Raw genomic sequence first — 24,492 nt, 5'->3', positions numbered from 1 at the left:
TCCTCCAACAACGGAAACACTGTTTTATCAGAAAAATAAACAAAAATTCTCTCTATGAACACTCGATTGAGTGACACACTAACGGAATCACTGCTGTAAGGTAAAAATACAAAAAAAGTACCTGCACTTTACCTTTAAAAAGAATCGCGGCAGAGCAGTGTTACTGTGTAGAGCAGGGAGAAAAAGTGTGTGCCTGTGAAGCGAAAGTAGGAGGGGTTTGTGTGTGAATGTGTGGCACAGGGTCCAATGACACACAGACACAGATACAGAGAGAGTGGATCTTTAACCTCTCTAATTAGACACATGTGGTCACAGTTATAGTAAACAGTACATGCGTGCACGGATGTTGATTATACCAGTAGGAGACACGCACTAAGACCCAGCAGGGGAGATGATTACCCACAATTCCGTACCACAAGAGAGACATGTCTGAAGAGATCCGCAATGTCAATAAATGTGTAGAAATAGTCGACAACTACAAGGTAGTTTTTTTTGTCAACCTCGCAAATATCAGCTGAAATTCTCTTTTAAGGTTCATCTGGTATGAGGGTAGTGATTGGGGTTGTTGTTGCTGTGTACAGTTAATGTATTGTTTGCGCACCTTTCTTAGGACACTCTGTGGCATGAAAGAATGGGAGAGAGGAAAATGGGTGGGGAGGAGGTTAGTGTTTGGAAGGAGAGTCTATAATACTTATATAAAACTTCCATAATAATACCGGGGTTTTGTCTCTGTTTTGTTTCTTGGCCACCGTTTTGTAAGTGGCAGCCGGTTTAACAAAAAATCTAACTAGAAAAATTTGTTTCTTCTGTGCTTCTGTGCACCTCGTTATCGTTCATAAGGCGTAGAATCCTAGTGAGGTTTGTTCAGGGGATACTTTTCAGCAAAGGCTTGGACGTCACTCTACTTTATATATAAAATTATTATATCGTGTTTTCTGAGCGGACCGAGCAAAGCAGATGCTGCGCAACACCCTCATGCCTTAGTGCAGCTGATAGCGGCAGCTTGGGATGGCGGTTTCTGGATCGTATTCCGAGGAGGAGTTTGTGAGCAGAGTCAAATTTTGGCAAATTTTTTGGATGTAAACTGATTTGCCCTCATATTCTGGGGCATTCGTGTTGTATATGATCATATATATATATATATATATATATATAGGGATAATATTATTAATATTACAGTATATACATCATACTATTTTTCTTTTCCAGATATTCTGAAGGTTGTATACATTTGTTTGGTTGACCATATCTATCAAACTCTGTGGTCCAATGAGGGAGATCATCGTGGCCAAAAGTTTTGAGAATGACACAAATATTAGTTTTCGCAAAAAGTTTGCTGCTAAACTGCTTTTGGATATTTGTTTCAGTTGTTTCTGTGATGTACTGAAATAGAATTACAAGCACTTCATACGTTTCAAAGGCTTTTATCGACAATTACATGACATTTATGCAAAGAGTCAGTATTTGCAGTGTTGGCCCTTCTTTTTCAGGACCTCTGCAATTCGACTGGGCATGCTCTCAATCAACTTCTGGGCCAAATCCTGACTGATAGCAACCCATTCTTTCATAATCACTTCTTGGAGTTTGTTAGAATTAGTGTGTTTTCGTTTGTTCACCTGCCTCTGGAGGATTGACCACAAGTTCTCAATGGAATTAAGATCTGGGGAGTTTCCAGGCCATGGACCCAAAATTTCAACGTTTTGGTCCCCAAGCCACTTAGTTATCACTTTTGCCTTATGGCACGGTGCTCCATCATGCTAAAAAATGCATTGTTCTTCATCAAACTGTTGTTGGATTGTTGGAAGAAGTTGCTATTGAAGGGTGTTTTGGTACCATTCTTCATTCATGGCTGTGTTTTTGGGCAAAATTGTGAGTAAGCCCCCTCCTTTGGATGAGAAACAACCCCACACATGAATGGTCTCAGGATGCTTTACTGTTGGCATGACACAGGACTGATGGTAGCGCTCACCTTTTCTTCTCCAGACAAGCCTTTTTCCAGATGCCCCAAACAATCGGAAAGAGGGTTCATCGGAGAATATGACTTTGCCCCAGTTCTCAGCAGTCCATTCACCATACTTTCTGCAGAAGATCAATCTGTCCCTGATGTTTTTTTTTGGAGAGAAGTGGCTTCCTTGCTGCCCTTCTTGACACCAAGCAAAAGTCTTCGCCTTACTGTGCGTGCAGATGCGCTCACACCTGCCTGCTGCCATTCCTGAGCAAGCTCTGCACTGGTGGCACTCTGATCCCGCATCTGAATCCTCTTTAGGAGACGATCCTGGCACTTGCTGGAATTTCTTGGACGCCCTGAAGCCTTCTTAACAAGAATTGAACCTCTTTCCTTGAAGTTCTTGATAATCCTATAAATTGTTGATTTAGGTGTAATCTTGGTAGCCACAATATCCTCATCAACATGCTCGTCAACATTCTCACATAAGTTAACAAGACGATCACTGAAATGATCTCAGCAGGTCCTTTAATAACAGCAATGAAATGCAGAGGAAAGTTTTTTTGGGGATTAAGTTAATTTTCATGGCAAAGAAGGACTATGCAATTTATCTGATCACTCTTCATAACATTCTGCTATTATATGCAAATTGCTATTATAAAAACTTAAGCAGCAACATTTCCAATATTCATGTAATTCTCCAAACTTTTGGCCACGACTGTACATGAAGTTTGCATGTTCTCTCCGTGCTTGTTGAGTTTCCTCGGGGTACTCTGGGTTCCTTCCACAGTCCAAAGACATGCAGGTTCGTCTAATTGCCATTCACAAATTGCCCATAGTGTGTGAACAACAATCGAGCGTCGACCATTTAAGTAACTGGGGAATATCTGTCGCCTGATGTTGGATGGCATGTGGACAGACTAAAATACAAAAAAAAAATTTTAAAGTGTGTGAGTGTGAGTGTCTGCATGTGCGTGTGACGTGCGATGTATGGGCACCCTGTCCAAGGTGTACAGTGCCTCTGCCCTAAGTCTCCGGGGATAGGCTCTAGGCCTCCGGGACCCTGTATACAGGATAAGGCAGTAAGAGAGTGAGTAGGTGAGTGTGAATTAGTGGTAAACTAAAGACTGAATCCCAAAATTTAAAAAGGTTATTATATAATGAAATATCAAGGTACATATAATATTGTATGTAAGAGGAAGATTTACACCCCTAGTAAGTAAGTGTTTCTACATGTTTGTACTGTACTGTTCCTTACCAGTCTCTCCACTTCCTGCTCTCGCAATCTTTCATCTCGCTGTTTTTTATGGTAATCTTGAAGCTCATTTTTGCTGCTTAGTGAACCTATGCTTCCCCTCCACTGGCCAATCCCTTGGCCTACCCCTCCTTTCTCAAATGAAAGAGTCCTCTTGTGGCCACAGTCATTGCTCAAGCATGTTACAGTCACGTCAGGACAGCGGCCAATGCATGGTAGGCTGCATCTTTCCCTGGATGAGTGCTGAGGGGGCAGAGAGAGTGAAGGAGCATCCCCTCGGTACAGCCTGTGAAGGGAACGGCTGTGTCCTCCTAACCCATTCAGAGAACTAGTGGAATATTTCCTCTGGCAAGTGGCGGGATCATTAATGGCATCTCCATCTTGTATTAGAAGTTTTCGGCCCAGCCTAGGACTAGAGGGCATGCTTGCAGCTCCACTAAGGCCACAGCGATATACATTATATGGATCTGACCTGAAAGAGGTACAATTCCACATGGAGAGATTAGAGCCAGCTATTTTGTGACAGCAGCTGTCAACCAATTGAAAAAGTGAAAAGTTGTCCTGGTTGCTGCTATGAGTGCAGGTGTGAATAGGTCTTGAATGACGAGGGGAAGAAGGCACACCAAGGCTGCAGGAGGAAGGGATTCGAACCGAGATGGACGGATGTTTTTGAAAGTGTGATTTGGTAAAATGAGGGTTAGGTGGAGAGGAAAGGCTGAGGTTGGGGTGACGCTCTGCATTAGACAGTATGCTGGCTTCCACAGCTGCCTTTCGTCGCTGCAAGCTGTCCATCATCATTTGAAGCTCTGCTTTAGACCGGGTATGTCGGACACTGGAGTTACACACAAAGCAACTATTTCTGTATATTTTTCCACATTCTGTAGCAAAAAATGTTACATTCTCAGGAAGCTTAGCATAAGAAATAAACTTTAATGGTTGAGGTGTATTAGTTTATACTTTTACTGTCCACTTCAATCGAAAAACCTGCATACCTGTTTATTTATGAAGTTATTTAATTAGCAAATTGTATCGCAACAGCTTAAAATATAAAATCATAGTGATACAGGTCAAGCGCTTCAATTATTGTTTTAAATCAGAATTGGGAGAAAGTGTGGGCGCTGTGACTTTAACCGTGGCATGGATTGTGGGGCCAGGAGGGCTAGATTGAGTATTTTTAATCCTGAGGTCTGTTGATGTCTTAGGAACTTAACACCTCGTATTGCAAAAAAAAAAAAAAAAAAAAAGACATTTAATGAGTGTCCCACAGTTGTGCGGGAGAAAATATGTTGGCTGAAATAAGTGGAACCTTATGTTGTCCTGAGCCTGCCTACCTCACAGTTTGTTGTGTTGTGCATCACGAGATGCTTTTCTGCTCAATATGGTTGCAGACCATCCTTTCTGAGTGACCTCTTGTCAACTCACTCCAGATCAGTCAACTCTGATCTCTCTCATCAATCTTTTATCCTGGAGATCCTCTGTACACATAATGGTTTTACCACTGTGTGTGAACTACAAAGACTGTAGTTTTACTGTAGACTGTGAAATTCCCAGTAGAACTACTCAAACCAGCCCAAGACACCAACAAATGTTCATTGGTTAAAATGGACAAATCTTTCCAAATTCTAATGTTATATGTAAACGGGTCAATGACGTGACGCCCCCTTTTTCTGTCCGGGTTAAATTTATTTTGCAGAAAAAACTAAAAAATACATAAAAATTTCTCATCTACTTGTTATACCTTCTTTACCTACTAAAACCCTCAAACTTGTCCTATATTTGTAGTTTTCATATCCTATACATGTATCCAATTATGTAAACATTAAAGCACTTTTTGTAAGTCGCTCTGGATAAGAACGTCTGCCAAATGCCTAAATGTAAATGTAAATGTAACTTCTCCAAATTTTTAAGTTTTTCATCATTTTTCTGCTATCCGAAGTGCGAAAACATCATAGACCGTCCGGCCTTGACTTTTGTTAGGAAAACTGGTTTAAAAACACTTTAAATCAACTTAAATATATCCCTTTTCCTAGTTGGCATAATTTCAAACATGTTTTACACTCATTGACAAAACTATAAAGCATTTGCACATATATTTCTATCTTGATATACAAACGAATTTTGTCCGAATTATGTTGATTCTATCCATATCATCCAGGGCGACCATCTACAAACCACAATTTTGGGACCTTAATTTTGAAAAACATTTCAAGGATGGGATACTGCATCAGCCAGACACAAGTAAAGCCCCACTGGAAACAACTGTAAGGTAAATCAGTCTCTCTCATATAGTAAGAAAAAGCTGTTTTTTAACTGCTGTAATGTCGTAGTCACTTTTGGTCATCATTTGGGGCGACCACCCCAAAACTGTGAATTATAATTTTTTTCCCACAAATCTATATTTTGATGATAAATGTGATAGTGCTTTGTCACTAGAAGAAGCTAGTTTGGTTTCTGAGGCTAACCGTTAGCCTGTTATATCTAAGTAAACTTGAAAACATCATATGGGGCGACCGAGTATCATGTGGGGCGACCACTGCTGAGTGTTTTAAATGATAGATATATGTCCTATATTTGTAGTTTTCATATCCTATACATCAATTATATACATAGAGTTAATTATTTAAGCATAATTATTTGTATATTTTATCTTTTTTCTTTTATTATTCAGCTATTTTCCATTCCTTTTGTAGGGAGAAACATTTATTTTTTTGTTGTAGTACAATCCTACAGGAAAAATGTAAAAAAAAAAAAAACTACACAATGACATTCTATTTATCTGACTGTACATGTATTAGTCATTTAAAACAAGTTTTAACCTATAATACCTATTTTCTAGATGGCATGATTGACAAGCAAAGAGAAGACTGCTCGTCATAGACAGAAAGTCAACTCCGACCCTGCAGCAAGAGCAGAGTATCTCAACATCAAAGTACAACGGTTGTTACAGTTTACTGCATAAATCCACTGTAGTCACGACAAGTCGTTTGCTGTGTTCTGTAGCTTCGGTAGATTACAGTTACAACTTATTTTACTGTATCCTTTACCTCACAGTATCACGGTCAAAAGCTTATGTTCTCCACACCTTTCTGTATCCTTCCGTGTCGTAACAACAACTTGCAACTAACGTGCGTGATAGACATGCAGCTACACAACTGTGGGATGATGTCACAGAACAACTTATGAAATGATGTCACAATACAACTTACGAGTATAATACTAAGTGCTTAAACTAATAAACTCAATTAACTTAATGTATAATGCTTAACTAACAAATTGAAATGAAATAAACACAACAAATTACAAGAATAAAATATGGCCTTTACAATAAGAAAAGAAAAGAAAAAGGCCAGAAAAAGAAACTTATTATTTGTGATATTTGAATGTTAAAAGGTTAATTGAGTTGCAAGTAGTGTTCATCCCTGTCCAATAAATCAAAAAGGTTCCAAAAAAGAGATTCTTTACTCAGCTTCTTAAGTTCTTGAAGCATTTAATGTGTGTTGCAATAAAAAATATATAATTTTAAATGTTAATGTCCTTCTGATTTGTTATATTTAAATGTTGAAATGTTATTTGAATAAAAAGAGTTAAATTTTCTTTCGTCTTGAACTCTCTTGTGTACATTTTAACTGAAATTTTTAAACCTGTGGTTTTCTTATCATTTGTCATGCGGGGTAACCAACAAATGGCAATAATTACACTAAATTCATAACCAAATATCCATCAGTTTAGCCTCAAATATTAATCAGTGGTATGCCATGTTAAATGTGTAATATCTGTATAAATGCTAATTCAGTTTTTTTGCTTTTGAAGTAAAAATCAGTATTGTAACTGGATAATGAGGGAGACTCTGATATTATAGAATAAACTTGTGAAATAATGGTTTTCATAAAATGAAAGGGCACTAAAGTTTATCTTTCTTCATCAGTTTATCTATTTACTGATATGAGTTCAACCAGTCTTAATGATACATAAAAATGGGAATTTTGAGATATATTACGGTCGCCCCAGATGACTTTTTTAAGGCTATGTATTATAAAATAAGTGTAAAAACATTAAAATGTCAATTTTTTTACTTTTCTTTATAAAGGCATGTGTACACTACATTCCAAATGTTTAGAAAATGGCCAAACATATCCATATTTTTGGTATTTTAAAATTAGCCTATTAAAAAATCTTATCCGTCAATGACCCAAACATTAACTAAAACTCGTGACCATTATCTGCAGGAAATTTTGCATCGCTGCTGCCACATGATTGGCTGTATGGATAACCATATAAATGTAAGGGTGTTTCTATTAAAGTGAACAGTGAGCATACTATATATACACAGTATTACCTATTAGTGGTCCTGATACCATAGCTCCTACCATAGTTTATGTGGTTATTTAATTTGCTGATTAAATAACTTCATGTCACACACTGAAATGCAAAAAGCTGTCAAAAAATTGTAAAATAGAAAAAACTAAATTTACTGGATCATTGGAGCAAAATTATTGTTGTATAAATAAGGGAGTAAATATATTTAAGATTCTAGGCCCAAAACCATGATGGTTAATGGGGCATAAGGGCATACGAGTTACATATAACCTCTCTCTCTATATGTCTAATAAAAAGTCATAAGGTTGAGGTCATAAAGAATTTTACTCATTTTATTGATTTACACAATAGCAGTTATCTTGCTGCAAGGATCCTGCTACCTGCTAATATTGTTACTTCTTCTAATTGCTTATACTGTATATCTCTAAAATATCTCTAAAAAAGATATATAAAAGAAAATGTCTAATCAAATATGCAGTCAACTAGATAGCATAAGTATGGAGAGCCCCAAGGCTCATGTGGTACAAACAATATTTATGGTAATATTGACAATGCAAGTGCACAACCATGCACACAGATTGCATACTGAGTTGAAACGAAAACAGAAACTTTACCTTTTGCTACAGGACAGTGAAGGACCTCAACCTTTCTGAGGCAGCATTCGTTTTTCAGGATACAGCATGCATCCTGCAAAAAAAAAAAAAAAAATTTGATACACAAACAATGCTGTAATAAAAGTATTTACCCTTTCCTGATTTTTTTTCTCACACTTAAATGATTCACAAATTTTATTATTACACAAAGATGACTCAGTAAATAGAAAATGCTATTTTTAAATGATGATTTCATTTATTAAGGGAAAAGCTGTCCAAACCTGCCTGGTTCTATAAGAAAAAGTAATTGTCCCCAAAGGTATTGACTGATTTGCCCAATTTTCTTTGCAGAATTGTTTAAATCGAGGCACACTGGAGAGTTTTCAAGTATAAACGGCCTGTATAGGGTCTCAGCATCTTAACTGTATTCTGGAAAAAAATAATAATAATTTTTGAGCCCTTCAAGCGGTGGATTTGCTGGTGTCTCGGATCACTGCCCTGTTGCATAACCCAAGTGCGCTTAAGCTTGAGCTCATAAACTGATGGCAGAACATTGTCATTCAGGATTTTCTGGTTGTAGGAATGACTCCGAGAGGGCTCCAAGAGACCCCTAGAGGGCGCCCAGAGACATTGTTGTGTTTGAACCGGAGTCAAACGCCTGGGTTCGAGAACTTAATTCTCGCTCCACCGCCAGGCTTTGAGGAATTCTCGCTCCACCGCCTGGCTTTGTGGCTTGTTTAGCCACGAGTGTATGAAGAGACTTGGTCTGTGATTAGATTGTCTTGCATTTGTTGTGTATTGTCCTACTATCAGTTTAGTGTCTGTACTAGTACTTGTTCTGCTTGGGTTCCTGTTTTGTTGTTTTTTATGCTTATGTTTATTTCACAAGTAAAGTTTTTACTTCTGCTATTATGCCTCGCCTGCAATCCCTAAAGCGTAACACTGGTAGAGTGGAGCATTTATGGCAGGTTGTCCAGGTCTTGAAGCTGCGAAGCCAGACAATTGCACTACCACCACCAAGATTTGAGAGTTGGTTGGATGTCCTTTTAATGAAATACACTGTTAGTTTTATACTAGATGTAACAGAAATCACACTTTCCAAAAAGTTAAACTGTCGTCTCATCAGTCCACATAATATTTGCCCGAAATTCTTGGGGATAATCTAGATGGTTTGGGCAAATGTAAGACAAGCCTTTTTTGGTCAGCAGTGGCTTTTCCATCCGTTCCTAAATTTTATTAGATTATGGCATAATGCGTCCAACCCAGGATATATTCTTTTAACTGGCCTTACTTAGATGCACCCTATGCAAAACTTTAAATTGTATAAACCCTAATCTGGCAGTGTGTGATGATGAATTGATCATTTTAATAGCCGCCTTCCAAAATGACTCATAGTTTTATGCCCAGTTTAGCTTCCCATCTAGACTTTACTTTATTTTAGGTTGTGGTTTTCAAAAGACATTAAATTAAAATAAAATATGGAGTTCAGTCCTTTAGTACCAAAAATTAGAGTAAGGGTAGCTAACACCGAAGAAGGAGGAAGAACAATCTAAAGATACTAATCTGAAGATATCTAAAGAGGTGCTTGTTTGAGAAGTCATGGGTTCTGCAAAGTTCTTTAAAACTTTTAAATAAACCATTGGTATCAGGTCTTTAAGGCATTTTTAACTACTGACTGCCCACTCTCCAAATGATCAGTCCAATGTAGAGGGGAGAAATAAATGATTCTTATATATATAGGGCCCAGATGCCCAATAATAAAGAACAAAAATTGGAATACTTAAACCAACTACTTCACGCCTCCTCTGGAGGATATTTATGTTGACCCTCAGAGTTTAGTTTTCCCAGAAAAAAAGAGGATATAGACTGATCGATATATAACTGAAAAAGTTACAAAAAATGTAAAAAAAATAAATAAATAAAAAAGACTTGGGCAGAAAAACTGGTAAAGATTAAAACAGTTAAAGAAACTTTGGAAGTATTTTTATTTAGACTGAATATATTCTTCCCGCTAAGGGGAAGACTATGCCACTTCAACTTAGCCATCATCTCTTTTACCTGATGTTTATAATTGGCATTAAACAAGGAGGAAAAAGAGTATGTTATATTTATTCCAAGATACTGTATGTAAAGCCTTCAGAAGATAAATGAAAAGGCAGTAATTCCTGTTTGATCTACAAGGCAAAATTCTTTTACAAAATTGTTTTAAAAGCTTTTCCCTTTATTAAGATTTAATTCATAACCTGAAAAGTTCCAAAATGATCTAATATTGATATACAGTAATAGCGGGGAGCTAGTTATGAGATCACTAACGTAAAGCAAAAGGTCATCTGCGTACAGAGATGAGGTTTGACATTCCCTCTTTGAATTTCTTGAAACAATGTGGTTGATTTTAGTTCCACCAATAAAGGGCATCCTTGACAAGTACCTCTTGTTAGTGGAAAGTAATCAGACCGAGAAGAACTGAATTGAATAGATGCTAAAGGTGAATGGTAGACAAATTTAACCCAAGATACAAACGTCTTGTGGAAACAAAACTTTTTCAAAGCTGCAAACAGATATGGCGATTTAATTCAGTTAAAAGCCCTCTCTGCATTCAAAGATACTTGGATATTAGATATTTGTTTAGGACTTGGAGAAGGAACAGGAAAAAACATTATATTGGCTAGTCTACGCATATTAGAAAAAGAGTGGCGATTCTTGATGAATCCCCTTTGGTCATCTGGAATTATTGTAGGAAGGACACATTTTAAGCATTTACATTTATGCATTTATGCATTTATCCAAAGCGACTTACAAAAAGTGCTTTGAAGTTTCCATCACTGGATAATTACTTACACTGGGTTACTATGTTACTAACCAAATCAAACACAGTGGTGGTGGCAGCTAACATTTTTGTATCAGCATTTATAAGAGAAATAGGGTGATATGACCCACATTGAGTAGGGTCCTTGTTTTTTTGAGGAGAAGTACTGTAAAATAGATGCTTGTGAGAAAGTTGGTGGCAAGGATCCAGATTCACTTTTTAAACACTTCAAGCAGAATTGGCACAAGTTTTTTTTCTTAAATTACTTGTAAAATTCAATAAGGTAGCCATCAGGGCCTGGAGATATATCACTTTTCAGTGCCATGATGGTGCGACTAATCTCTCCCTGCTTGAGATCATTCCCTAAATCCTCCACCTCCTTGGATTGTAAAGTTGGAGTAAGTAAAGTTTAAGTATAATTTGTCCAAGTCTAGAATAGATTGTGACAGTGCTTGCGGTTCCATTTTATGCTCTTCGTTTGCATAAGAAGAGTAGAATATTATCTGGCCCCTTACATAAGCCTTTGGAGTTTTCCAAGGTAATGAGTAGGACACTTAGTCTCAAGAAAAGTATCTATACTGGTCAAGATTTATTTTTTTTTGGATAGCAGGAGTGGATTGAGTTTCCACTGTGGTTGTTCCCTGATATTTAAAAGAAAGTGTACTGTAAGTCTACAACAGGTGCATGGTCTGATATAACTATAGCTAAATAGTCAATTTGCTTAACCATTGATGTTAACCCATCTATGAAGAAATAATCTAACCTAGTAAAGGAGTGGTGAACATGAGAATAAAAAGAGAACTGCGTAACTGATGGGTTGAAGTATCTCCATGAGTCCACAGCCATTCTGCTTCATAAATGTAGAGAAAGCCCTAGCCATATCTGAAAAGCTGCTACTAATGGTAGATCTGTCAAGCAAGGGGTCAATGACACAGTTCAAGTCTCCCGAAAATATCAGATGGTGAGTATTAAGCTTGGGAATAAATGGGACATCATCAAATTGGACATCGTCCCAGTTGGGTACATACTGTAAACATTTACTAGAACAACTAGTGTTTGAAGAATAAAACCAGAGACAAAAACAAAAATGCCATTAGAATCACTAATTATATTGAATGCGTAAACTGTATTCTCTTGTTAACCAATATTGCCACAGCCCTGGATCTACTAATAAATTTTGAATGAAAAAGTGACTGACCTGTCAATCTGAGATGTGTTTCGTGAAGAAATACTATATCTGGTTTAATATGTTTAAAATGGAAAAAAAAAAATTGGCTCTTTTAACAGGGCCATTTAGCCCCCTTACATTTCAAATTAAAATTTTATTTGTCACATACACAGTCATACACAGTACAATATGCAGTGAAATGCTTAGACAACTGTTCGTGACCTTAAAATAAAAAGACTATGAATAGGAAATAAATATGAAAAATAAAATAGAAGGTAAATTTAACTAAGAAAGAATAATATAAAATATAAAATTTAAACAAAATAAAATAACTGTACAACAAAAATAGACAATATAATATATGAAAAAATATAAAACAATAAGGAAAAAAAAGTTAGATATAAATGGTAATAAAAAAATGGTAATGTCCAGGGTCGTGCAATCCACATATTTAGTGTCTTGTGCATGCAAATATGCTTAAAAGTGAGTTATTTAAAGTGGCTTGTGATAGAGTGATTAAACTAATGACTACGAAGTGTAGTTGTGCAGTGGCCACTAGTGTAAACAAATGTCCAGAATGTCCAGTACTGTGTGGTGTACTGATTAGGAGGCCGTATCGCCCGCGATTATTATTATAATTATTATATATGATTATAACATATTATTATAATAATTATATAATTACCCAAATGGGTGCCCTAAGCAGAAATTTACTTTTGTGCCCCCTCCCAAAATTTTACGGAAGTAAAAATAAAGTAATAAAAAAAAAAAACCTACTATAGGGGCCAAAATAGAAATTTATTCTAATAAAAGTAAATTCATAAATAAATTGTATCACTTATAACCCAGATAGCACACACACACACACACACACACACACATGTCGCGGAGACGTCTATGCGTCATCTTTTTCATCTGGCAGATGTCTGGCAAAAGGCGTTTGCTCAACTGGCAGATGTCGCTAAGACATCCGTGCCAGATGTTAGAACGCCGCTTAGCGTACTTATTTAAGACGTAAATAAATTAAATGTCCCTGATCCGCTCCTTAGACAATGTTAATCAGATGTTCATACATCTGCCAAATGTCTGATTTATGTCGAATAGACGTCGTTTTATTAAAACACCCCTCCTATTATTTTAATTAAATACCCTCGGTTAATTATAATTGTAGCAAGGACAGGAACAGGTAGAGGAAAATTTGGAGAGGTGGAGGTATGCTCTGGAAAGCAGAGGAATGAAAGTTAGCCGCAGCAAGACAGAATACATGTGTGTGAATGAGAGGGACTCAAAAGGAATGGTGAGGCTGCATACGTAAAGAAAGTGCAGGATTTTAAGTACTTAGGGTCAACGGTCCAGAGCAACGGAGAGTGTTCAAAGGAGGTAAAGAGGCGGGTACAAGCAGGTTGGAATAGGTGGAGAAAAGTGTCAGGTGTGTTGTGCGATAAAAGAGTATCAGCGAGATCGAAAGAAAAGGTATACAGCAGTGGTTCTCAAACTGGGGGAAAATAATTTCAAGGGGTCGCGAGACGGATTAAAAAAATTGTCTTTTTTGTGATTATAATACACACTTTTCAGTATTAAAAGTAAATGCTATAAATAAATATTTTCTGATTTGTAAAGATATTACTGATTGAGTGTGAGTGTTTAAATTAAGTGTTTAAAAAAAATTCATTCGCGACTCAAAGATATGACATCACTGTGCAGCGACTTGCTCACTAGTGTGTTGCTTCAGCGCACAAATGCACGTGAAAACCGAGATGGATACATTTGTTATTCGCAAATCTAAAAATGTTAAGGAAATTGTGGACAGTTTGCCTGAGTCATTGGAACCATGTACATCGACCAAGCATAAGAGCAAGACCCTGTCACACCAAAGCAATTGATTGAGAGGATAAAGGAAAAAAAATATGCATTGCAAGTTAAAGAATCTATGGATGTGTCTAATACTGCTCAGTTGCTGGCGTTCATCAAATACACATTTGACGGAAAACTGCATGAGGATATGCTCTTCTGCTCAGCACTCGAGTGACATTTTCACCAAACTCAACACCAAAATGAAAGAGATGGGACTTTCATGGGATAATTGTGTTGGTGTATGTACTGATGGTGCTGGTGCAGTGGTCGGTAAAAACAAGGGACTCAAGGCAAAGGTTTTAGAAGTGGCTCCTCACATGAAGTTTACACACTGCATCATACACCGCGAGTCTCTTGCTAGCAAAGCACTCGTCTTAACAGTGTTTTGAAATGTGCAATTAAAATCACATAAAATCTCGTCCAGTAAACAGCAGACTATTAGGCACACTTTGCAACAAGATTTACAGCACGAAGCATTGCTGTTTCACACCGAAGTCCGGTGGTTATCACAGGGGAAGGCACTCGGACGTCTTTATGAACTGCGCGAAGAAGTGTACTCGTTCTTGAAAGACTCACAATTTAAATTTGCCGCTTGCCTGAAAGATCCAGCTTGGTTGTCAAAACTTGCTTATTTGCCATGTATATTCGAAAAGCTTAACATGCTTAATCTATTTTTAGATTAATGGGTCGGGGGTAGCTCAGTGGTTAAGGCATTGGACTACGGTTCGGAAGATCCCAGGTTCAAACCCCACAACCACCAAGTTGCCACTGTTGGGCCCTTGAGCAAGGTCCTTAACCCTCAACTGCTCAGATGTGTAATGAGATAAAAATGTAAGTCGCTCTGGATAAGAGCGTCTGCCAAATGCCCAAATGTAAATGTAAATGTAATCTGTCATTACAAGGGGCCAAACACAAACATTCTGACAATATATGACAAAGTCAATGCTTTTATGAAAAAGCTGAAAAGATGGGCTGAGCAAATTGAACAAGGAAATGTGGAGATGTTTCCTGAGCTTGAGGAGCATCTGGAGGAAAATGGACTGAGCCTCAGAAGCCTGAAGGAACTCATCACTGGTCATCTCCACAGCCTTTTGGAACAATTCAAAATTATTTCCCAAAAGAGACACAACCAGAACTGTATGACTGGATACGGCAACCATATTCTAAATCTATTACTCATCTCCCCACAAATCTGGAAGATGCTTTGCTGGAGCTGTCCAGTGATCGAACATTAAAAACATTATTTTCCAATTCCACACTGCCTGAATTTTGGATTGCGATAGCAGACAAATACACAGAGTTGTCTCGTGCAGCAATGGATGTACTGCTTCAATTTAGATCTACATATAGGACAGTGGTGAGACCAGCAATGCTCTACGGCTTAGAGACAGTGGCACTGAAGAAACGACAGGAGGCAGAGCTAGAGGTAGCAGAGCTGAAGATGTTGAGGTTCTCTTTGGGTGTGACAAGGATGGATAGGATCAAGAATGAGTTCATCAGAGGGACAACCCATGTTGGATGTTTTGGAGATAAAGTCAGAGAGGCCAGACTGAGGTGGTTTGGACATGTTCAGAGGAGAGACTGTGAATATATCAGTAGAAGGATGCTGAGGTTGGAACTGCCAGGCAGGAGATCTAGAAGAAGACCAAAGAGAAGATTTATGGATGCAGTGAGAGAGGACATGAAGTTAGTTGGTGTGAGAGAAGAGGATGCAGAGAATAGGGTTAGATGGAGGCAGATAATTCGCTGTGGCGACCCCTGAAAGGAAACAGCCGAAAGACAAAGAAGAAGATTAATTATAATTAACCATGGTCAACAAAATTCTGTGAATGAAGGAAGCATAACACAAACAGGATAAAACTGAGATTTTCATTTTATATTTAATAAAAACACTGTTTTACACCAGCAGCAACTTACAAATGAGGTCTCAATTTGAAAAGATGTACAAAACATAAAACACCACAAATAAGTATTAATCATAAAAAAGTTATACACCAACAGAAACTATGACCGTTAAATACGGTTAGTCAGGAAACTCCTGAAGTCAGATGCAGACAGGACACTTTTTAGTCACAAACTGCTGTGAAAAAATATAAAGATAAATTAAATTAAAATTCATAATACTTAATTTAGCAAATGAACAATATTTATACTTTGCTCCTCTCGCTTCACAACTCATGAGAACAGACCGAAACCAGAACCGAACCACAAATTAAGCGCGCGCATATAACCGTCGGTATTTTAAGTGTGATTAAAAATAAAAGAAATAACTTATACCAAAATAACGTGACTAAACAGGTGACATTTATGTTCAGTATTTTGTTTCTGTTTAGAAAGATGGGAATTAGTTCTTGCTTACCTTTTCCACACGCCTGCCAAACATTTGTCTTCTCAACAAACTGTTCTTCTTCTTCTTTGGAGTTTAACGGCGACTTGCATCCGTAAGTGTTGCACTACCGTCACCTTCTGGTTGATTCTCTTAAGGTGTTTCTCCACTCTTTTTTCAGATTATTTATATATATATATATATATATATATATATATATATATATATATATATATATTTTTTTTTTTTTTCTATCCACATACCAGCAAATTTCGGATGATATAGATACGTCGTATAGACATCGTATAGATGTAAAGACGAATGTATCATTTAACAGCTCAAACAGGCGATCTACAGACGATCGAAATATGACTATAAAAAACGAACATGAAGTTTACCAGATGATACGCTCTTTAGCAGACGTCTCCGCGACGTACCTGTGCTATCTGGAAAATTCCAGTTGTAGCTTTACAGCAAAAAATGCAAACTAAAACTACACTTTAAATAAAACATTTATAATAAATCAAATAACAATAATGTAGTGAAATAAAATCAACACGGTCATCTGCTGGAGCTTTCCAAAGTTCAAAATTTACAAAGGCACACTCCTGCTTTTTCTTGAGGCAAAGTCGTAATTGAGCTCTTCATATGATAAAGCCTTTGCTAATTCAGAGTTGATGCTGACAATTGCCAGACCACTCATGCGCTCTTGTGCCATAGATGAGTGCAAGTACGTTTTGATGAGCTTCATTTAAAAAAAAAACTTCGCTTAGCAGAGGCAACAGTTACAGGGAGCATCACTGCTATGCGCAGAGCAATCCAGAGATTTGGGTACAACTCTTGTAGGTGGTTGTCATGGAGAAATTGTAGCATCTCCAGAGCCATTGTGGGTGTGGAAGGTCAGTGCGTTAGTCGTGATATTATTACAGACATTAAAACACATTATTAACGTCGACAGAATAAAATAAAGTTTCACAGGATTATGAACGTTCCTGAAAGTGATGCATAGGCTTCATCTTGGGCTTTTTTTTCTTTTGTTTTTCGACGCCAGACTGTTGATGTCTCTTTCCAGGACCTGGCATATTGTTCAATTATTATAATTTTTGGCCAAATAGGCAGCCGTAACAGAGGTGAGGGCGCGCGCGCCATCACGTGTGCTTAGCCTACTTTGCGTTCACCGTAAAATGCAATATATGCGTTTATATTTTTGTTTATTTGTATATGTATATTATTAATATAAATTTATTATTAAAATATATCAAAATGATTTTTTTGTTCAGCTGGGATGGTGCCCCCTTGGGATTTGGTGCCCTACGAAGACTGAATACTCTGCGTATATGAAGCGGCGGTACTGTATTTATCCATGTTCCAACTTTGCCCAGAACACCAACTAAACAAATTAAGGTAGCGTATAATAGTTACACTTTGTGAAATAATTAAAGTAGGTCGGAAGCTAAACCAGTATTTACTCCATGCTTAAACCGGAAGTCCCAACTAGCCTAATTTTTAAAAATGCTCTGAACCAGTTTCCTAGCCATAAAAAAACGGGTCCCCGTTGCTCAGATTATCGCGGGTAGATCAAATTACTCCTCGCAAGAAAGTAAGCAGTAATCCAATTAACTAAGGAATCAGAGACCTTCTTAAATTCAATTCAATTTGTATATTACTTTACACAATCAAAATAATTATTTAAGCTTGTATGAACTGTGTATAAATCAAAATGATAAGATTTACTATCCCACAGAGCAGTGGGTCTCAAATTTGCTAATGGAGGACCACTGCCCTCAACTTATCATTAACTTATTAGCAGGCCTATTTAATTGAACTGGGGGTGTTAGAGTAAGGAATACACTAAAATCTTCATATCCTTATAGAACATCCCACTAGGATTGGTTTCATGCATTTATCATTTGCTGATTTTCCACCTTTATGTTCCTTTCTATAACAATTTCACTTTCAAATGTATTTTTCTCCTTTGCCTTTTGTGACTAATATCATTAGCACCGGATTGGGAGCGGTTGGGAGTGTCTGTTTGAAAATGAAGCAGGATCCATCACAATCATCCCCAGATCCTAACACTATCTTCCTAATATTGTGTACCTCTAAAGGTATCCATCAACAAGACTGTAGACATCGATTTCTTAAGTTCAGCTTACTTGCATATAGAAATGTAGTATCCAAAAGTGCATACTTGATCATTTAGCCTTGGCTCCCTTATGTTCAACAGTGGGTTTGTCTAAAGGATATTAACAGTTCCCCAGATAGCACTGCTTTGTTGGCTCAACATCAGGAAAAATTTGCCAACCTTTTGTCAGTGCTCCGACGTCGGCCAAAGTTGGGGAAACGGCAGTGCATACATTGGGTCCATGTTAGCATCAGTGGTTGGCCCAACGTCATTTTGTCCATTGGCTCACTTTTGGCCTATTAATAGGCCATCGAAAGGTTGGCCCAACATTGGTTTAGTAGATAATGGCATGGTTGAGAAATTGAAAATTAAATAATTTTGCTTTAGATTTACATCACATCAGGAGCTCATATGAGGGCTGGTTACCAATCTAGTACATAAATAACATTGAAAGAACTATATCTTCAACTCAGTGGATATGCAGTTGGCTGAACATTGGTTCAACAATGACGCTTGCGCTGCTCCTATTTTCCCTGATAGGCGGCAACACTTCTCTGCGTCCGCTCTACTGGCTGACCAATGCTTTGAGTGTGTGCGCCAGGAAGTATTATCACTTTCCACATGTGAACAACGTGTACAAGGACAGACATTGCTTTTTTTGAGAATTGCTAGCTATTTGTGGGTATAATACTTATATTGCTTATAGAACTATGAATATTTAGTGATCCACGATGACTAAATAATTTGTAAGAAAATGCAATACTGCTCATGCACTCTAGTGTTGTTGCACAAACATTTTGTATGCTTAACAATATTACTAGAAATAGGTCCTATTATAATGAATTATATCTAAATAGATTCGCTCTGATGTCAGCTAAACAATAATTTGTAGTCTTTTAAGATACCCAATTTTTTTTTCTTATGTATTCTATAATGAAAAATGTTAAATTCATTTTACTTAGTGCTCAGCTGTAAACACTGTCAATCAGGTTACTAGATGTTGCTTATCACTAGGTAGGAACCTAAAACTCTACAGAAGTTACAGTAGGTGTTTCTGATCGTGCAGGCAAGCTAAACACAAGCTAACGTTTTGTGCCTCCTAACTACAGTGGGTTAACCTTCCTTCAAATGAGATTTAAAAAGGGGTTGGACGGTAATCACTCCCCAGATTCGAATAGTTGACAGTACTTGTGCAGGGTTTAGGTCAGAGGATTTTCATTCAACAAACATATACTAAACTTGCTAACACAACAATACTAGCACGTTTTTTTGTTTGTTTGTTTGTTTTTTTTTACTTACAGTGCATGTTATCTTTTTACATTATTTTTTTTTAAAGCCAGGCACCTTACAAAAAAAAATTGCTTATGTATTTGCATTTCGTTCTTATGAAGCTATTCTGTAACTATGTCTAATAAAGACAACTGAGAGAGAACCCCTCCCCTATCTTTCAGGAACTCTTGTTGCATAATGCAGGAGTACTGGAGCACAGCCAGGCTACCCTGATTACTTCCAGACCACTGCTATATACTTGGTCTCACACACACACTCTTAAAAACAACACAGTCACTCACATTGATATTCACATGACTAGGGAAAGACAGGGCACATACTTATCTTTTTATAAGACAAACTAGATAAAAGGTTAAGGACAACAGCTTATAATTGTTGGGTTATAAGATGAAATTCATTAGGAATGTTAGTTCATATGAGAAGGGGAGGCTGCTGTGCTCTTGATAACTCTTTCTTAATTTTTGTGAATGGGGAAAGAGAAATGGAAGTAAAAATGTATGTTTGTGTATCTCTGCTGCAGTCTTTGAAGTTTGTAAATATTTATCTTTATCTTTGATTACTCACCCTTAAAACAGAGCATGCTTGGGGAGATGCATGAGAGGGAAGAGGACGATAAAGGGCATGGCTTACTTATCATAAAGAGGTACAGTATAAGGTAGAACACACAAAGCAAGTTGATGATAATAGCTGCCAGACAGTGAAATCAAAGCAATAAATAAATTGAGGTAGTACAGGCATGTCCAAAATCCAGCCCCAGGAACAAATGCACACAGCATTTGTCTTAGAATAGGTCACTTGCTGACCAACATACTGCATTTTTTCTATGACTCGACAGCCAAAAATTAAGGCTTAAAAGCAGAGGTGCAGTACAATTTGTTGAACCTAAGATGTGCCCTACGTAGCACACGTGTATTTGGGGACATCAAGTAGTACTCATAGGGATGTAGTGTATTTGGGAAAATCAAGTAGTACCCATGATTAGGCATGAAGAACGAGTTGGAAATCAGCCTTCTGTAAGCAGCAAGTTAGCTATAAATAATTACATACATACATTAGTATTAGTATGGTATTAGTATGGTAGGCCCTTCTTTTGCGGCCAATACAGCATCAATTCGTCTTAGGAATGACAAATACAAGTTCTGCACAGTGGCCAGATGAATTTTGAGCCATTCTTCTAACAGAATAGTGGCTAGGTCACTAAGTGATGCTGGTGGAGGACTCCAAAAACACCCCAAAGTTACTCAATAATATTTGGATAATATCTGAGCAGTTCATCAAACCTGTCTGTCACCAGTCTTGCTGTGTGTGTTGGTGCATTATCATCCTGATACACAGCACCGCCTTTAGGATACAATGTTTGAACCATTGGGTGCACATGGTCCTCCAGTATGGTTCGGTAGTCCTTGGCTCTGACGCGTAACAGAACAGTTTTGGTGAAAACAGAACAGTTGAGGTACACGGTTAATTCTACAGTGAGTTGGGCAGCTGTGATTTTAGCACCCGGACATCCCTTTCAGACAGCTTCCATTTGTGTCCACAGTTACTCCTGCTGGATAGGGTTCGTCTTTCCATTACACTGGATACCGTGGCTCTTGATATAACTGCAGCAGGATGCGCACTAACTTTGCCCTTTTTTGAACTCTGATATATCACCGATGATGTGTGCATTGTAATATTTTAAGCAAAACTGTGCTATTACTCTGCTAATTAAAGCCTCACACACTGCTCTTACTGATGGAATGTGCAATCATTAAAAATTGGCCACCAGGCTGGTCAAATTTAGCCATGAAACCTCCAACACTAAATTGGCCAGTATTTTAGTTTTATCGTCCAACCCCTGTATTTTGTTAAATAGTTGCTCATTTTCATAAACACCTGATCTACAGTAGTAAGTTTATATGCAGTAATTATCTATCAGTGTTCACATAATCTAATGTTATACTGACTTCAAAAAGTTTGTATCATGTTGCAATCATGTTGCATGTAAAACCTCCATACTAAGAAGTTGATGTGGAGGCAGAGGTCAGGGTTAGGATTTGAAAACACAGTGTGCTTTCATATTCTGTAGAAATCTGGACACTACGAGCTGTAAAAAAAATTATATAATTTTTTGTTAGTTAACATTAGATAGAAACACAGCTATATTCACTGTTTGAATATTTTCTTGTGAAATCCTTAGTGCATAAGTTAACATTTACAACTTAGATTATTCCATTTGTTTTCTCATTAATTCTTTTGTGTGAGGTATACTTTATTGATGATTGGATCTTCACATGTTTACAAAAATGTGCTTGTGAGTTATATAAATATGTTTGTGTCATTTAAGTGGCAGTTTTTTTCATATGCTTAAAAGTAATTGTAATAATTATAAATATAAGAATTATTTACATTAATAAAATAATATTTAGTGTTAATAAAAATATTAACACTAAATCTTTTTTCATCAATGACTGCCTGAAATTTGTACATCAACCAAATGCTTAGAGTTTTTCCCTTGAGAATTTCTGCCAGGCCTTTTCTTTAGCTACCTAAGTTGCTGTTTATTAATAGGAGAATTTTTCACTTTTTAAAATTAGTCATCACTGTTCGACTCAATAGTGAGGTTTATAGCAAAAATACACTAAAACACAATTGATTGGCCAAACAGTTTGGCTGCTAAAGATTAAGAAAACTTTGTTAAGTCATTGTATGCATTTACTAAAAGACTTGTGTATTTTGAATGTTTCTAAACCTGCTTTTAATTGGTCAAAATTGAAAATTTTATTTCTTTTTTATTCATATACCAGCAGAAGTATTGGTTGTTGACAGAGTTTTTGGAAATCCTTATAAAGGTTAAAGCTAAAATAAACTGATCAGCTTTAATGTAATGATAGTGTATACAGTGATATTATTTCAGGTTGAAGGCGTACATGTCTGCCTGTCTTTTTATACGGCAGAACTCTCTGTTTAACTTATTAATACAAAGAAGTAGGTAAAGAAATAAGGTTGCCTAATACACTCCCTATTTGGTAATCGGAGAGTAAATCACAGATGAGAAATCGAAAAAAAAGGTTATCTTAAAATTACTTAAGGCGTGTTAAAATCGACTTATACCACTTAAGTGCTGTTATTCCAGTGGTAAAAAAAAATAGAACTGCACACACGAAATCTGATCAACGGGTACTCTTTAAGTAAATAAATGTATACAGGTGCATCTCAATAAATTGGTATATCATCAAAAAAGCTGATTTATGTCCAGGGGCGTGTTTACCATTTTTGGCCCCCAAGAAAAGTCAGGACCTTGGGCCCCCACTCCCCAACACTGCCTAGGATTTTCCTTTAATTTGCACAACAGTAATATTTACATTTAGGCATTTTGGCAGAATCCCTAATATTGAGTATATAGAATTAAGTGGGACAAATATAAACCAGATACATTTTACTTAGAACTGCATAAAAGCACATAAAATTGTTAGTTAGATATAAAACAATATTTTTTTTTTTTTTAAATGGGGGGTGTAAAATGATAAATAAACCTTTTAGCTGTAAGAAATTAAAGGACTTTTATTGGTTTTACCTTAAGAAGCTTAAAAAAACTTTTCTGAATGCCCTCTTAGTGCCTGTTTTAAGTATTCTGCTTAAAACAGCCTTCCAATGCTGTATTTCAAGAGCATGCAATTCTTGACACTTGTCAATAAGTTTCTCCTAATTTTAGTCGGACTTCGAGTTTGTGCCAGGTTTGCATATTTGCACAATGCTCTTTGCCTTTTTGTCCTCTTTTAAGTGGTTGTGGATATTGATCCCTGAGCGAAATCCACCGGCCGCAGCTTTTTCAGTGGGTGGCATAGCTAGGTCTTCCTCCTTTTCGTTTTTGAAGTTTCATTTAGATTTTCAGGAAAAAAAAAGGTTGTGAGCTATGGCAATCTTTCAGTATTTGATTAATTTTCTTTCGTTTTTGACCACCGTTAGGATAAGCAAGTAAATGGTTTATTCTTTCTATGTGTCTGGGCTGCACATTAATAAATGATGTCTAAAGCAATCATTAAATGAAGTAACCAGTGTCGCCAGATGAGGCCCCAATAGATCCCCCGCCAAATCCGCGGGGCCCAGCGCAATTGTGTGCTATTGTAAACACTACTTATGCTTACTGCTTATGTGAGTAATTCAATTCAAAAAGTTAAACTCATATATTACATAGATCCATTGCACACAGACTGATATATTTCCAGGGTTTATGTATTTTGATTTTGATTATGGCTTAGAAAACCAAAAAATTCAGTATCTCAGAAAATTTTAATATTCTGAAAAAGTTAAATATTGGAGACTTATGGTGTTACTCTAATCAGCTAAATAAGTTAAAACATCTAACAAAGCTTTCCTGAGCCTTCAAATGGTCTCTCAATTTGGTTCAGTAGGCTACACAATTATGGGGAAGACTGCTGACTGGATAAGATTTGAGTGCTGTATTTAATTGCATTAATGGAAAGTTGAATGGAACAGAAAAGGTGGTAGAAAACCAACTGCAGAAGCATGGCCACCCCTACATCACTCCTCTGTGGTAGACTGGCAAGGCAAAAGTCATTCGTCACTAAAAGGCACATGAAAGCCTACTGGGAGCTACAAGCTCCCGGTGCCTCTGCACCGCTCTGATGTGCCACAAGACGAGTCTATGCCCACCAAGCCCGACCTGAGTAGAACGGCCTCTTCCCGCAAAAGGAAGCTCCGCAGGGAAAATGCCGGCCGAAAACCACCCAACCTTAACCCACACAGCGGATGACAGCACAGATGCTGAGGCAGAAGGTGAGGCAAACATTTCTTCTTTTCTCCCTTACAC

At 37.2% G+C, this 24,492-nt stretch overlaps 1 protein-coding gene across 1 annotated transcript in view; it reads right to left on the bottom strand.

Moving 5' to 3' along the window:
* phldb2a (pleckstrin homology-like domain, family B, member 2a) overlaps positions 1-24,492 on the bottom strand; it is a 66,650-nt gene that overhangs the window by 38,716 nt on the left and 3,442 nt on the right. The window contains exon 2 of the mRNA XM_053476087.1: positions 3,204-4,032. Within this exon, the coding sequence (XP_053332062.1) occupies positions 3,204-4,032 (829 nt within the window). The remainder of the gene's footprint in view (positions 1-3,203; positions 4,033-24,492) is intronic.

Source organism: Clarias gariepinus, chromosome 17 (assembly GCF_024256425.1).
Source record: "Clarias gariepinus isolate MV-2021 ecotype Netherlands chromosome 17, CGAR_prim_01v2, whole genome shotgun sequence".
Taxonomy (NCBI): domain Eukaryota; kingdom Metazoa; phylum Chordata; class Actinopteri; order Siluriformes; family Clariidae; genus Clarias; species Clarias gariepinus.
This window is presented reverse-complemented; position numbering and strand designations above follow the sequence as displayed.